Below are 16,124 nucleotides of genomic sequence, written 5' to 3' on the forward strand. Positions count from 1 at the left end.
ATGATGCATTCAGGTAGAGACACATTCTAAACCAAGGACTTATGGCTCTGTACTCTCCTGGAGCACTTCTTTAACTCTCAGAGGCCTGGATAGAGGATGGATCACTACATAGTAATTCCCCAACTGATCCAGGGTTTTCGCCATCACCCAGTAAGACATGAATCGAACCCACAAGTGTGATTACATTGAATCTGTATAGAGGTGAATAACATGGTCTGTGAAAAACTCCTAGCATGTAAAGGCAGAGAGACTTGGGTTCCAATCCCTTCTCTGCTGTACCTTCATGTAAACGTGAACAAGTCCCATAAACAGGCTCAGATTACTTGTCATTAAAATGAGAAGTAAGCCGGGGCGGTGGTGGCGCACGCCTTTAATCCCAGCACTCGGGAGGCAGAGCCAGGCGGATCTCTGTGAGTTCGAGGCCAGCCTGGGCTACCAAGTGAGTTCCAGGAAAAGGCACAAAGCTACACAGAGAAACACTGTCTCGAAAAACCAAAAAAAAAAAAAAAAAAAAAAGAGAAGTAATAATAGTATATATACTACATACCTCCTGAGGGATTTGACAAGATAATGTGAGATAAGCTACATAAAGTCCTTTCACAAAGCAAAGCACTTAAAAAAAATCTTTTCTTAGCCGGGCGGTGGTGGCGCACGCCTTTAATCCCAGCACTCGGGAGGCAGAGCCAGGCGGATTTCTGTGAGTTCGAGGCCAGCCTGGGCTACCAAGTGAGTTCCAGGAGAGGCGCAAAGCTACACAGAGAAACCCTGTCTCGAAAAACCAAAAAAAAAAAAAATCTTTTCTTAAGAGTTCAAAGTTCACCATGTGCCAAGTCACCACTTTTTAAAATTTATTTTTGTTTTTAAACACTTTATTTTTTGTTTTTAAAGAGTTTAAAGAAATGGGGAAGATCTGGGAAGAGTTGAAGGAGGGGAACGAATATGAAAAAAATGTATTGTATAAAAGTGAGTATGTTGCCGGGCGGTGGTGGCGCACGCCTTTAATCCCAGCACTCGGGAGGCAGAGCCAGGCGGATCTCTGTGAGTTCGAGGCCAGCCTGGTCTACAAAGCGAGTTCCAGGAAAGGTGCAAAGCTACACAGAGAAACCCTGTCTCGAAAAACCAAAAAAAAAAAAAAAAGTGAGTATGTTTAAAATATTTCTTTTTATGAGCATCTGTGTGTGCATGCATGTGTGTAGGTGCCTACAGAGGCCAGAAGAGGGTGTCAGATTCCCCAGTAACTGGAGTTACAGGCAATTGTGAGCCACCTGATGTGGGTTCTAGGAACTGAACTCAGACCCTTTGGAAAAAGCAGCAAGTGTTCTTTTTTTTTTTTTTCTTCAAGACAGGGTTTCTCTGTGTAGCCCTGGCTGTCCTGGAACTCGCTCCGTAGACCAGACTGACCTTGAACTCACAAAGATCTGCCTGCCTCTGCATCCCGAATGCTGGGATTAAAGGCATGAGCCCCCCACACACACACCCCACCCCACCCTGGCACAGCAAGTGTTCTTGACCATTGAGCAATCTCTCCAATTCCCTTAGCACAGGCTATCCTAGAGATCACTATATAGCCCAAGATGGCCCTAAAATTGCAATCCTTCTGCCCTAGCCTGCAGAGGGCTTTAATGACACTACACCCAGAATTGTGGAGGAGTTGGGTGTTTGTTTGTTTGTTTGTTTGTTGTTTTTGAGCCATAATCTCACTATGTCATCCTGTCTGGCCTGGAACTCACTATATGCATCGGGCTATTCTTTTTTTTTTTTTTTTGGTTTTTTGAGACAGGGTTTCTCTGTGTAGCTTTGCGCCTTTTCCTGGAACTCACTTGGTAGCCCAGGCTGGCCTCGAACTCACAGAGATCCTCCTGGCTCTGCCTCCCGAGTGCTGGGATTAACGGCGTGCGCCACCACCGCCCGGCCGCATCGGGCTATTCTTGAACTCACAAAGATCCACTTATCTCTACTTCTAAGTGCTGACATTAAAGGCATGTGCCACCGTTGTTGGATAAGAAGTTTTATTTTTATAAGCAGAATTATTCAGCTATAATCTCCAAGCCATAAAACTTTTTCATTTAAAATTCATAGCTCCATTTGTTTTGAGACAGGGTCTCACTATGTATCCCTGGGTTGCCTGGAACTTGCTATGTAGACCAACCTGACCTCAAATTCATGAAGATCTGCCTCCTCTGCTTCCTGAGTGCTGGGATTAAAGGCCTAAGACAACATGCCTGGGTACAGCTCCATTTTTAATATATTTATTATAGTCAGGCGGCAGTGGTGCATGCCTTTAATCCCAGCACTCAGGAGGCAGAAGCAGGTGGATCTCTGTGAATTTGAGGCCAGCCTGGTCTACAAAGCAAGTTCCAGGACAGCCAGAGCTGTTACACAAATGTGTGTGTGTGTGTGTGTGTGTGTGTGTGTGTGTGTGTGTGTGTGTGTGTGTGTAGTATATTTATGGGGTCATGCAACCATCTAGTTTTAGAACATTTTCACCACTCGAGCTGGATCTGGTAGTACAACCTTGTAATTACTTCTGCTGGTTAGGCTGAGTAGGGAGTATCAAGGCCTACATGGGCTATAAAGTGAGTTCAAAGCCAGCCTGAGTAAGTTAGTGTTTCCTTGTCTCAAAATAAAAAGTAAAAAGAGCATGCATGCCGCCACAGGTTCAATCCCAAGTACAAAAAAAAATTTCACCGCTCCTAAAGAGAAAAAACAGTATGCAGGAACGTAATAACAGTCCCTCCCCATATTGTGTCCTATGTGCTACCAAGCAGCCAGTGCTCTGTAGCTTGTCTCTATAGCATTACTTGTTCTGAGTGTTTTATATGAATGTAATCATGGAATATAGTCTTGTGTGCTTTGCTTTTTCACTTAGCATAGTATTTTCAAGGGTCATTCATGTTATATCATATAGCAATACATTGTTCCTTTTAATTATATAATATGCTATTATATAAAAGACATATTATTTATCAGTCCATCAGTTGATACACATTGGGTTGTTTTTACCTTTCGGATATTATGAATAACGATATTAGACATTCGTGTCCAACTTTTTGTGAGGATGTAGGTTTTTATTTCTCTTCATTAAAAACATAGGTGTAGAACATACAATTGATAACTATGTTGAATTATTAGAGGAACAGCATATTTTTCCAAAATGACTCCACCATTTCACATTCCTACCAGTAATAGTAGAGAAGTATAACTTCATCAGATCTTCACCAATATTTGTTATTGTCTTGTTACATCCATCACAATGGATAGAAGAGGCAACTCCTGATGTTTATTTGCAGTTCATGAATGGCCAATGACACTGAGCATCTTTCATGTCTCATTGCCCTTTAATATGTCTTCTTTAGTGAAATACCCATTCAAATCTTTTGTACATTTTTAAGTTGGACCATTTGGCCATAAATATGATAGTTTATATCTGCACATTTTATTCTATTGCATTGACTGTCAATACTACATTATCTTAATTGTTATTGCTTTGTAGCAAGTTTTGAAATCATGAATTATCTTCATTCTTTTTTCTTCTTTTTCAAGGTTGTTTTAGTTATTCTGGGAACTTTGAGACTCTGTGAATTTTATAATTGACTTGTCAATTTTCTACAAAGTCAGCTGGGATTCTGATCAGGATTGTGTTGAGTCAGTAGATTAGTTTGAGAAGTGTTGCCATCTTAAGTTGTCAGTGATGCAAATATGAAGCCTACTAGTCCGCGAATGGAGAATCTTTCCACTTATTTAAGTCTTTCATTTGTTTCACAAATGTCTTACAGACCTCAGTATACAGTCTTGCTATTCTTTTCAAAAATTTGTACCTAGTGTTTGATACTCTTTTTATGTCTAGTAAGTCATTTAATTATTCTCTGAACTTTTGAGTTCAAAGTTTCACAGAACTGTGGGCTCAAAAAGAATTTTCTTATATTGATATGAGTTTATAAATAGCATATTTTAGGTTCAGCATGGTAACATACATCTTTAATGCTAGTAGTGAGGAGGCAGAGGCAGGCAAATCTACATGAGTTCATGGCTAATTTGGTGTACACAGCAAGTTCCAGGCCATCCAGGGCTGCATAGTGATACCCTGTCTCAAAAGAAAGAATGTTTTAAAATGATTTAACACTTTTTATAGCATACTATAATAAACTGGCAACAGTAACATCATCAATAATACTAGGATGATGGATGAGGGGGCACAGTAAACACACAGGGGCTTAGGAGTCAGACCGAGGTGAAATCTTAAACCAAGCAAATCGAGGTGTGCATGCCAATGAGCTCAACACTTGAAAGATAGAAGCAGAAGAACCAGGAGTTCAAGGTCATCCTCTGCTACACTTCAAGTTCATGGTTGGCCTTAGCTCCACAAGACCTTGTCTCAAAACAAAGAAACAAACAAACACAAAGTAAGTGAAACACGCTCCATTGAGATCACCTCATGGCCTAGGCCAAATTTCCTAACTTCAGTTGTTACCTCACCCCAAAGTCCCAAGCCCCTTCTCTAGCTTCCCTGTCCACTGGTTTGTGACATCTGTGATTATAACAGTCATGTGTAATCTTTGAGAATTTATCAAACCTTTTCAAATGTTTTACTTTTCAAAAAAACATTTTTAATGTCGGCATGGGGGTGCATACCTTTAATCCCAGCACTCAGGAGACAGAGGCAGGGGGAATCTCTGAGTTCAAGGCCAGCCTGGTCTAAATAATGATGTCCAGGACAGCCAGAACTGTGTAGAAAAACCCTGTCTCAAAAAAAAAATTTTTTAGTTAACATACAAAATAATGGGCTTCATTAAATCACTTCCATGTGGATAGGTTGTTATATTTTTCCCAATCACTCTCCCCATTATCCTCCCATATCCACCCCCCTTATCTTTTACAATCATTCCCTTTGTGCCAGGCCAGTCGGAAATACATGGTGGACCCTGTTACCCCTCCTACAGTGATGGGGAAAAGGACAGATGATATTCATAAATTGCTTACCATGAATTTGATTCCCAGTACCCACATAAGGGCCAGGCACAGTGGCATGCATCTATAGTTCCAACACTGGGGAGGTGGAGACAGGAGGATCCATGGGACAAGGTGGCCAGTGAGTCTAGCTAAATTAATGAGCTTCATGTTCTGTAAGAGGCCTTGTCTCAAAAACTAGAGAGTTGGCAAGATGGCCCAGTAGGTAAAGGTACCTGCCACCAAGGCTGACAATCTGAGCTCCATTCCTGGAACCCACATGATGAGAGGAGAGAACCAACTTCTGCAAACTATCCTCTGACCCCCAGAAGCACACTGTGGCATGCATGCATGCATGCGAGCACATGAGCAAGTGTGTTTGATGTACATGTGAACACACACACACATGCACACAAACAGGGGAATGTAATTTAAAATATTTTTGAATGAATAAGTAAATACAAAATAGGAAGAGAGAAGTTGAGGAATACACCTACTAAACATTGACCTCTGGCCTCCACTTGCGTGCATGCATACACACACACACACACACACACACACACACACACACACACACACATACACACACACACACACACCCCCAAGGGTTAAGGGTGTAGCTCAATTGGTAGAGTGCTTGCTTAGCACACATAAAACCCTGACTTCAATCTCCAGCACCACATTAACTAGGTATGGTGGCATATAACTACAACCTCATGAAGCTTTCATGAAGCAGAGGAAGGGAGATCAGAAGTTCAATAACAGCTCTAGAAACACAAGACTGCTGTGGGATGTTCTGTATGGCAAATGTGTTGCTGATTAGTCAATAAATAAAACACTGATTGGCCATTGGCTAGGCAGAAAGTGTAGACGGGACAAGGAGAAAAATAAAGCTGGGAAGTGGAAGGCTGAGGGAGAGACACTGCCAGCCGCCATGATGAGAAACAGCATGTGAAGATGCCGGTAAGCCACGAGTCATGTGGCAAGGTATAGATTTATAAAAATGGATTAATTTAAGCTGTAAGAACAGTTAGCAAGAAGCCTGCCACGGCCATACAGTTTGTAACCAATATAAGTCTCTGTGTTTACTTGGTCGGGTTTGAGCGACTGTGGGACTGGCAGGTGAGAGAGATTTGTCCTGACTGTGGGCCAGGCAGGAAAACTCTAGCTACACAAGACCCTACCTCAAAAAACAAAACAAATTCCACTGTGTAAATGCATCACATTTTCTCCTTTTTTCTTTTTCCCCCTTTGAGAACAGAGTCTTATATATTCTAAAATGACCTTAAACTTGCTAGATAGCCAAAGATGACAGTATTACCTTCAACTCCTGATCCTCCTGCCTCTACCTCCCAACTTCTGGGATTACAGGCATGTACCACTATAACCAGTTTTTTGTTTTTTGTTTTTTGTTTTTTTAATATGGTACAAGCAATTAAACCCAGGGAGGTTTTTTGTTTGTTTGTTTGTTTGTTTTTTTTGAGACAGGGTTCCTCTATGTAGCCCTAGCTGTCCTAGAACTCACTCTGTAGACCAGGCCAGCCTCGAACTCACAGAGATCCACCTGACTCTGTCTCCCTTAAACATCACCTGTCAAGGGCTTTTTCAATGAATAGCATTTGCTATGTTGAAGAAATTTCCTTGGACTCTGGTTTGTTGAGCTTTATCCCAATAAGGCCCTGGGTTTTTTCAAATGTATGTGTGTGTGTGTGTGTGTGTGTGTGTGTGTGTGTGTGTGTGTGTGTGTGCCTTTCGAGATGAACATGAACATGTATATTTTATCCTTAGCTATCATGCTATATTGCATGAATTAATAATTGATTTTTTTGGGACTCCAGAGATTGACCAGCGGTTAAGAGCACCACTGGCTACTTTTCTAGAGAGCCAGAGTTTGATTCCCAGCAGCTATATGACATCTCACAACCATCTGTAACTCCAGTCCCAGGGGATCTAATACCCTCTTCCAGCTTCCATGAGCACCAGGCACTGAAGTGGTATACACACATATATGCAGGAAAAACACCCATACATATAAAATAAAAATAAATTTTTAAAATAATTGATTTTTCATGTCAAAACAACTTTGCATTAATGCAGTAAGTCCCCACTGGTATGCAATTACTAGTAAGTAGTTCTTTTTATGTGTTTCTGGGTTCCATTTGCTAGTATTTTGTTGATGGATTTTGTGTCTATATTTGTAGATGTTTCGTTCATATGATAGTGGTCTGTAGTTTTATTGTGATGTCTTTCTTTGGTTTTTTGTATTAAGATAATACTAGCCTCAGAATGAGCTGAAGGATATTCTTGTTTCCTTTTACTTTTCTCCTTGTTTTGTTTTGAAGACAATGCCTCACTGTAGCCAAGATTGGCCCAGGTCTCACTGTATAGTTTAGGCTATCCTCTGATTGGTCATGGTGATCTTCTTATCTCAGTCCCTCAAATGCTGGTGGGTGAAAGCAAGAGGGTTAGGAGTCCAAGGCCAGTTTCAGAAACATAGTGATTTAGAGGCTAGCCTAGACCGCATGAGAGCCTGTCTCAAATGAAACGGTACAGTATTAGAGGCAGGCATGGTGTTCTGTACTTTCAATCCCAGCACTTAGAAAACAGAGGCAATAGGATCACCACAAGTTCATGGCCATCCTGGCCTACATTATGAATTCCAAGCTAGCTAGGGCTATATAGTGAGATTATGCCTCCAAAAAAATGGTATACTTAAGACTCTAACTACTGTTGAATTGCATGAACTTCTCCTTTCAGTTCAGACCAGTTTTTACATCATGTGTTTGGGACTCAATTGCTGGGTGCCTGCACTGTGTTTTTGTCCTAACTGTAAGTGTTAGTGAAAAGTAACACTGACTCATTGATCTGGCCTTGTCAAACTGGAGTTGGAAAAGCATTTAAAGTTTTATTTTCCAATACTTGGCCACCATGATGACTAGCTATACGAATTCTGAAGTCTCTCCAACCTGGACTCAATCTCAGGTTGCCACTTACAACCCATATGACCTTAAGTAAATCATATAACCATTTAAGTCTGTTTCTTCCTCTGTTAAATGGGGATATTGATACCTGCCTCACTGGTTGTGAAAACAGAATTGGAATTATATGTAACTTATCCTGTTTTAGTCTATTTGTTTGTTTGAGACAGGGTCATCTGAATCCCAGGCTGGTTTCAAATTCACTATGTAGCCGAGAACTACCTTGAACTCCTTATTATTCTGCCTGTACTTGCCAAGAGCTGGGATTATATCATGCCCAGCTTTGCAATGGCTTTTCACTTGTCTGCTGATAGCAGAGGAAGCTGGCATTGTATGAGTATAGTCTCATGCATGATGTGGGATGACTTCCCAAAACAGCGTGATAGAGAAGTCACTCAGAGATAGAATTTGCTGTGGATAGGGCACAGATGCACATACCTGCTATCAAGAGCTGTTGCTAAGAGCATTTTACCACCTGTAGTGGCCTTGCATGAACACAGGACGGTAATAAGCTTTGAAGGGCTGTAAGAATCATGCCTCATGCTCATTCCACATACCACACCCCACCATACCTCCCTTACACACTACAAATTCTGATGGCCAGAATTTGACCAGTAATCCTTTTAATGCTTCTGGGCTCCTGGCCATAGGCAATTTTGAAATGTAAATTCTTGAGACTGGTACTAGCCAGGCTGGGGGTTTGTCTATTTAATTTTGATTTTTTGTTTGTCTGCTTGGTTTTTGAGACAGCCTCATACCATAGCCCAAGCTGGAGCTTACTGTGTAGCCTAGGCTAGCCTCAAACACATAGCAGTCCTTCTCCATCAGTTTTCTAAGTGTTAGCCGCCATGCTCAGCTTGTACTGACCAGTTTAACACCTTCTCAGTAAACACAGTAACTTCTCGTATCAATTTCTTGGACTGGAAGAGATCCAAGATAACAGGAAAGCTACAGAGTACTGGCAGTAGGTATGGCTTCCCAAAGGGATGGGGGCAATAACAGAAACAGGAACAGATCTCAAAGTAACATGGAACAAACCTCACCTCCTTAGGTATGTTTCCAGTGGACTGCCAAACAAGCCATATCCGTGGAAGAATCCTGTGGTACCTGACATTAAACCATGCTTTTTCCCTTTTCAGGGTTGATGAGGCTTTTGCATCTCTGGCCATCACATTCTATTCACTCTGCTTTCAGTATCAGCAGTGACATGGTCCATCCGTTCTCCTCTACCTAATCTCTAGCAGCCAGGCGAAGCGCTCCCCACCCACACACACACCCCCCCCTCTCTCTCAGTATCTGTCATCCAGTCACACTGCACATGGGCCAGAGATGCCAAAGGGGCTCTGCTACGATCCTCAGCAGCAGGCTCATCTAGAGCAGCAGGTTCATCTGTGCATTCTCTTTTTGGGTTTAGATCACATGCACAGTACCCACCGCCCTGTCACTGGAAGCCACCTGGGGAAAAAGGAGAGTAGTTATGTGGGCAGCGTGGGCACCAGCCCTAGGAAGTCGAGCCGATGCACGACCCCGCCTGCCGACTCTGAGCTTGTCAGCTTCTGCTACCTCCACATGCGGGAACAAAGGAAGGAGCAAGAAAGCAGGACGGATGTCAACGAGAACCTAATCTTCTTCGAAGAAACCAGACCCCGGACCAAATCGGACCCCACATCCAAAAGCTCTGGCCAAGGTTATGAGGTGATTCCCGATGACTTTGATGCAGCCAGCCTAGACCATGAGCCTTGTGCCAGCAGGGCCCGGTCCTACACTTTGGACAATTCCCTTGGGGCTGAAGCCCTGAATTTCTACTGTGACTCTTGCAAAGTCAAACTCCAGGAGCAGCTGGGGCCTCGAAAAGGTGGGAGGCCTGGCTCCTCTCGAGACAATATGGTAGACTTAATGTCCCTCCCACCGCCAGGAAGTGAGGAAGAGGAGGAAGAGGAAGATGAGACAACTTCTCTGTTGCCAGCCATTGCGGCCCCACCTCCTGGTTTCCGAGACAACAGCTCTGATGAGGATGATCCCAAGCGCAGGGCTGTTCAAAGTCAAGAGCAAGGACGTCACCTGCGTGGGCTCCTGTATGATGAGATTCCAGTGACACTGATTGACAGCGTACAGACCCGAACAGTACGAGATCATGCCCAGGAACTGGATGATGCACTGGTGTCTACTCTGCAGGCTCTGGAAGCCCTGGCTGCTTCAGAGGATGGACCCCACCCCCCACCCCCACAGACTGCAGGTAATAGCCCATTCCTCCTTCCTCTTGCCCTCTTCCTTCTTCTGGTCCAGGAATGTCCAGTAGGCAGCATTGCTTCTTTTCCCTCAGTTGTTTAAGTGACTATAGTATATCAAAGGCAATGAATTGGCACCAATAGTTCAGGACTCAAGAGAAAGGAAGCTACAGAGCAGAGATGTGGTTCAGCTCTAGTTAGAGCTCTATCCCTCATGATTTCGTATCTCTGGACAGATATTGCAGATGAAACTCACTCCTATAGATGGAGGCCAGGGTTGAGGAACAGGAATCTAGAAGAGACACAGAAAACAGACAAAGAACAGCAGCATGCTCCAAAAGTCCAACTAATTTCCAAAATGACCTGTGATCAAGACAGCCAAGAGCCATCTCTACTCAAGGATGGGGTCTTCAGCCTATCTGAGAGCATGATCTCTGAAGCAGAGGCAACAGAATCCCAGTTTCTTTACTCATGGCAAGGCACTTCCTCTCTTCTGTGTGTCCTACAGCAATTGCATCACAGAGCATGCAGATGCAATGACATCACTCAGACAGAACACTTAAGCACTACCTCGCACACAGTGAGGGCCCAGTAATCAGTAGCTACCTCTGTTAACTGTTAATTGGTAGGAGAACCATGTTACATGTTTGTTACTCTCTATTATAGATGCATGAAAATCCATCTGCTGAAAGGCACACATATGTACACACACACACACACACACACACACACACACACACACACACACACCTTTTCTAAAAGAGAAACACAGCAACAATAATGACAAACCAATACAGAGGCATAAGAAATATTAACAAGCATGTGAGTCAGGGGCAAGTATGGACAGAGCAGGGGAAGGGACTGAGATCCAAGGGAGCCTGTCTTTTCTATACATGAGGGATCCCTTGTCTTTGGGTACCCCTTGAATGTTTGCCCCCAACCCAGGCTGTCATTTGTGTTCACTCATCATTGGGTGCTCCAAAACTAGTTGGTTCCAGGTCCAAGGCCTACGAGGCCACCGGAGAGAGAAGCTCAACTAAATGGCCTCAGCTGCAAGGACTGTAGACAGGCTGGCCAGATGAGGAGGAACAGAACAGCACCTTTCTTTGCCAACTCTCTTCAGGACAATTAACAGAAATTTCCTAGCTGTTGAATCTAAAAATAGCATTGATTGGCATGTTGTTTTACATGTTAACTTACCACCAAACTGCCCAGATCTTCTTCTTTTCTGTTATTCCTTTTTTTGGATTCCAACCTTTCACACCCCCTTCTCACATCCCGTTCAGCTTTGTGTGTGCTTCTTGACTCCTCCCCCTCAGCCCTACAGTTTGCTCAGGCTTGACTGGTTTTCTCCAGCTTGAAATACTGCTGCTACCTACCACTTCTCCATGAACACTCTAGATATGGTGAGAAAAGACCTCGATGCTAGTAAATGTGACAAATCCCATTCTTGTTCCTCCAGGTCTGATTGTGCTGGCCACAATCACTCCTGAATCATCGCTAGACTCGGGCCATGAAACCAACTCTTCAGAGCTCACAGATATGTCGGAAATGATGTCGGCCATGAAGCAGCACCAGAACACCACCTACTTCCTGGCCCAGCACCTCAACAAGGACAGCCTCCTTGCCCGAAAGGACCTGCCCTTCAGGATCCAGAGCTGTGCAGCTCAGGCTGTTCTCACCGCCCCTTATGCCCTTGGGCCCCCAGATCCCAACCCATCCCTTCAGCCAGCTGTCACTGGCCAGAGTCCTGGCCCCCCTGGCGCTCGGAGAAAGCTGCCTCAGTCAGAAGCCCAGGTGCAGGGAGAGAGAACATACTCCCTGGCAGTGCACCCAGCACTGTCCCCACAGCTTAGTGAGCAGAAGAATCTGAGCTTGCTTCCCCCAGTTCCTGAGGACAAAGGCCCAGGTCACACTAGGGCAGGCCTAGAGATGTCACTGAGGGCAGCCACACCATCCCTCAGTGAAGAGCAGGTCTCCGAGCTAAGGGAAAACTTGCCCAAGGAAGTCAGGTTGAGCCCTAAGCTTATCCTGGACCCAAAAGGCAATGTGACCCCAGCTATAATCTCGGCTGCCCTACAGCAGGTAGTACACAGTAAGAGTCTAGCTACTCCTGGCACAGCCTTGGCAACACCCTCCAACAGGGGTGAGAGACGGCTGGAGGCTGGCATGGGGAGGCCTGAGGTCACCATGGGCAGGCCAGAAGTTAGCCTGATGAGCAGCAGCGCCAGCAAGAATCTGAAGTTTAAAATGAGCCCTGGTGCTCCGGAGACCACACGGAATTCTCAGCCGCAGCTGGGCCCCGAGGTCTCTGTCAGCCCCAGAGCATCCACAAGCCGCCGGGCTGACAACCTCCACCTTTCTCCACAAGAGGACAGGTTTCCTGTTCAGAGCTTCCCTCCTAAGAGCTATCTATCCAGAGCGAGTCGAGACTCGGTGGGCAAGCAAGCTACTGGGGAGATGGCAGGCAAAGGTGGGCTAGAGGGTGCTAAGCCTCCCCCTACCAAGCAGAGCACAGTCTCTGGCCAGGGGGAGAAAGGGCAGCTGGAGAGCACATCCAAAAGCAGCAAGCTTGAGGAGACCAGCCTGGTCCCCCGAGCCGGCTATCCCATGGCTCTGCAGAGCCCAAGCTGCCAGGCTCGAAGCCACAGCCCTAGCTGCCAGGCTCGAAGCCACAGTCCCAGCAGCCAATCCCGTGGCCCGAGCCCCAGCTGCCAACCTAGAGGCCAGAGCCCACTGAGGCCTCTGGCCACCAGCCGGCAGGTCAGCACCATGCCCTCTAGGAAGCTTGAAACAACCTTGGATGGAGCCCACTCAGCCTCTGAAGGCCCCACAAAGCCCAAGTCATCCCGAGGTCCTTTCCGACTGCGCAACTTATTCTCTGCCACCTTCCCTACACGCCAGAAGAAAGAGACAGATGAGCGGCAGGCCCAGCTGCAGAAGGTAAAGCAGTATGAATTGGAGTTCCTTGAGGAACTTCTAAAGCCACCAAGCCAAGGGGAGCTCCCAGGCACAGAGTACCTGCAACCTCCAGCACCTGGTCGCTGTAGCTGCCAGCTACGCAGTAGCCCTGTTCAGCAAGGACCTGGCATGTCTCGTGAACAGAGACGCAGCTGTGACTGCAAGCGCATCTGCCGAGGGGGACGGCCTCAAGCTGCCCAGACCCCAGTGCCTGGCCTCCGGGAGAGGGAGAAGGTCCCCCCTACCCAGAGGCAGCCAGAGGCTGGCCCAGGTTTGAGCCTTGGTAGTCCCATTAATATCCAGCGCATCCGTTCCACCAGCCTGGAGTCCCGTGAGTGCCGGTCAGACCCTGAGAGTGGCGTTTCTTGTCTGGCCACATGTGCCTCAGGGGGTGAGTGTTTGGGAGATCCCAACTACAGGAAACTGATGCGCCGCTACAGTATCAGCGAGCTGGACCAGGGTGACAGTGCCTCACTGACCTCAGATGTCTACCCGCACCCACCCTTGGGAATGCTGCCTAGAGAGGTCAAGGAGATAGATACAGGCCTCCCACTAGTCTTGGGTCCAAAAGGCAGGTGTGCAGAGTCACCAACTCTAGGAGACCCCTCCTACGTCCAAGTGGCCCCTGAGAGCAAGGGCCCCAGGCAGATGGCTGTGTTTTCACTGCCAGAGGAGGTGTACCGGAGGCCAGCTGATCTAGATGAGGACAGTGAGAGTAGCAAGTGCTGTTCCATCCGCTACTGCTTCTATTACCGCAAGTGTGACATGGCCGATGATGCCAGTGATGGCAAGGATGAGCTCTCCTATTCCATCCCCATGAAGATTCTGCCTGGCATGAAGTTGGATGAGCAGGTGGTGCCTGTGGTGAGCAGAACCCTGCAAGTACTGGATGCTGCCACCTGCAGCAGCAGCCCGGAGGCCTCCCACACCCAGGAGATCGACCTTCGGGTTTCCACCTTTGAGGGGAGCCTGGCTAAAATCAATGCGCTACGGGCCCATGCTTATGGCCTCCCTGATGGCTTCCTGGCTGCCCGTCTGGACACCAATGAGCTGCTGACCGTCTTGCGGCAGTGTGTGGCCAGCCCCGAGGCCCGTGCCCCCAAGCCCTATGTCTCTCAGATTTCTGAGTACAAGCTTGAGCTAGCTCTCAAGTTCAAGGAGCTCCGGGCCTCCTGCCGCCGAGTAGCCAACGTGGACAAGAGCCCGACTCACATGCTGGCAGCCATCACAGGCAGCTTCCAGGTGCTGAGCAGCCTCATTGAGACCTTTGTGCGGCTGGTGTTCATCGTGCGTTCTGAGGCCCAGCGCCAGGAGCTGCTGGCCAAAGTAGAAGAGGTAGTGAGGAATTACACCTTCCTGCTGCGTGCCGCTGAGGAGTCCACAGCCCGGAACCTTAACCAGCAGCAGCAGCAGCAGCAGCAGCAGCAGCAGCAGCAGCAACAGCAACAGCAACAACAGCAGCATCAGCAGCAGCCGCAACCGCTGCCACCGCTGCAGCTGCCAGCAGCCACAGGGCACCCACCAGGCTCCCCATCATCGACTGTTATGAGCACATTCACACACTCCTTAAAAACCTTTATTAAGTAGGGCACTTGCCCAGGCTTGTCCCCTCCCCATCCGTGGCCCCAAGTTTGAGCTTTGTGGTCTTTGCATTCTCGTGGTGAGTGTGTGTGTCTGCTGGGCCAGTCAGGGTCCAATAGCCTAACAGTCTCCAAGGAGTAAAAAAGCTCCCTAGACTAAGGCTCTCTATTAAGGGCTGCAGGCTTAGCTGCCGCCCTGGGTGTCTTCACCCCTTACTGGCCTCTGGGCGTCACTGTGAGGGCAAAGGCCCCTCGCCATTACGCCCACCACAGAACTGTCTTTTCTCTCTTCTCTGGGGCTGATAGGTGACATCAGGTTCACCTTCCGCTCTGAGCTGGGCACGGGAGGAGCCAGGACCTCGAGCTCCTCCTAGCATCTGCTGCCCCACGGAGGGCAGTGGCAGCAACAGTAGGCCACAGCGCCGAGCCAAGGAGAGAGGGCGCTCGTTCCGTACGCGCCCACCCACCATGGGTTCCCTTGTAGCTGGCAGGAGCCACCTCAAGGGCCAGTGCCCAGGTAGGATACGTGCAGAAGACAGCCAGGTCGGGCTGTCAGTGGCTAGCTCAACAGGCTGGCAGCCTTGGGAGCCCTTGCCCCCAGGTTCAGTAGCTCCACACCAGCCATCCCCAAAGTGCCCTGCCCCTCACTGATGGGCAGGGCAGCTCAGTCCACTAGGGAGCAAGCCTCTGAGATCACCTCACTTGTTTTGAGTAAGGTACCTGGTGAAAATGTCTGCTCTGGGGAGACCCAGTGCAGGTATCAGCGCCTGCCCGGCTCAGCCCAGTCATGTGCAGGAGCTGTTGCCTGAGGCATGTGGCTCCTCTCTCAACATCTCTACCAGATAGACTGTCCTTAGTTTGACAAGTAGCTACGGATTGGGATGGGGGGTGGGGGGAGGGGGGGAGGGGTGGGGGTGTTGATGACTATATCTTAAACTTCTGGAAGCTAGCGTGATATGTTAATCCTGAGTATATGCTTTTGGCTGTGTATTGACCCTGTGGATTTGTCTCTCTAAGAAAAGAAGCTGAGCGCCTTACCCGGTGCACTCCTGCACCTCTCTCTCCCTCTCTGGAACCATCTGGAAGGGAATTCACACTGTTTAGCATCCTTCTTGACACTCACCTATTGCCGCTGCTTCCACCACCACCACCACCGCTGTCGCCACCGCTGCCGCCGCTGCTGCCATCACCCCCTGCCCCCAGCCCTTCTGGGAGTGAAGACACGGAGTCCCTACAGTTACCCTACTGTAGGGGACAAAGAAAGCCAATGTTTCTTCTGTATAGATTGCTTCTTGTCCACTTCTCCATAGCTGCTTGTTTCCTACACCCTCCCACCCAGTGTCGGTCTCTCTTTCATCTCTGTGTGTGAGGCCTATGTGAAATCCCTCGTTCTTACGTGAGTTTTATAAGATGTACACTGTGCCGAGCCC

General features: G+C 47.3%; 1 protein-coding gene across 13 annotated transcripts in view; it reads left to right on the forward strand.

Annotated features, from left to right (window-relative positions):
* The window catches only part of Frmpd3 (FERM and PDZ domain containing 3), a 149,840-nt gene extending 134,629 nt beyond the window's left edge, over positions 1-15,211 (forward strand). For all 13 annotated transcript variants that reach the window (XM_052736746.1, XM_052736716.1, XM_052736706.1 and 10 more), the window contains 2 exons: positions 9,340-10,161; positions 11,616-15,211. In XM_052736746.1, the coding sequence (XP_052592706.1) occupies positions 9,340-10,161; positions 11,616-14,701 (3,908 nt within the window). In that variant the 3' untranslated portion in view covers positions 14,702-15,211. The remainder of the gene's footprint in view (positions 1-9,339; positions 10,162-11,615) is intronic.
* The last annotated feature ends 913 nt before the right edge of the window (positions 15,212-16,124 follow it).

Source organism: Peromyscus californicus, unplaced genomic scaffold (assembly GCF_007827085.1).
Source record: "Peromyscus californicus insignis strain IS unplaced genomic scaffold, ASM782708v3 Scaffold_10__1_contigs__length_136768540, whole genome shotgun sequence".
Lineage (NCBI taxonomy): Eukaryota > Metazoa > Chordata > Mammalia > Rodentia > Cricetidae > Peromyscus > Peromyscus californicus.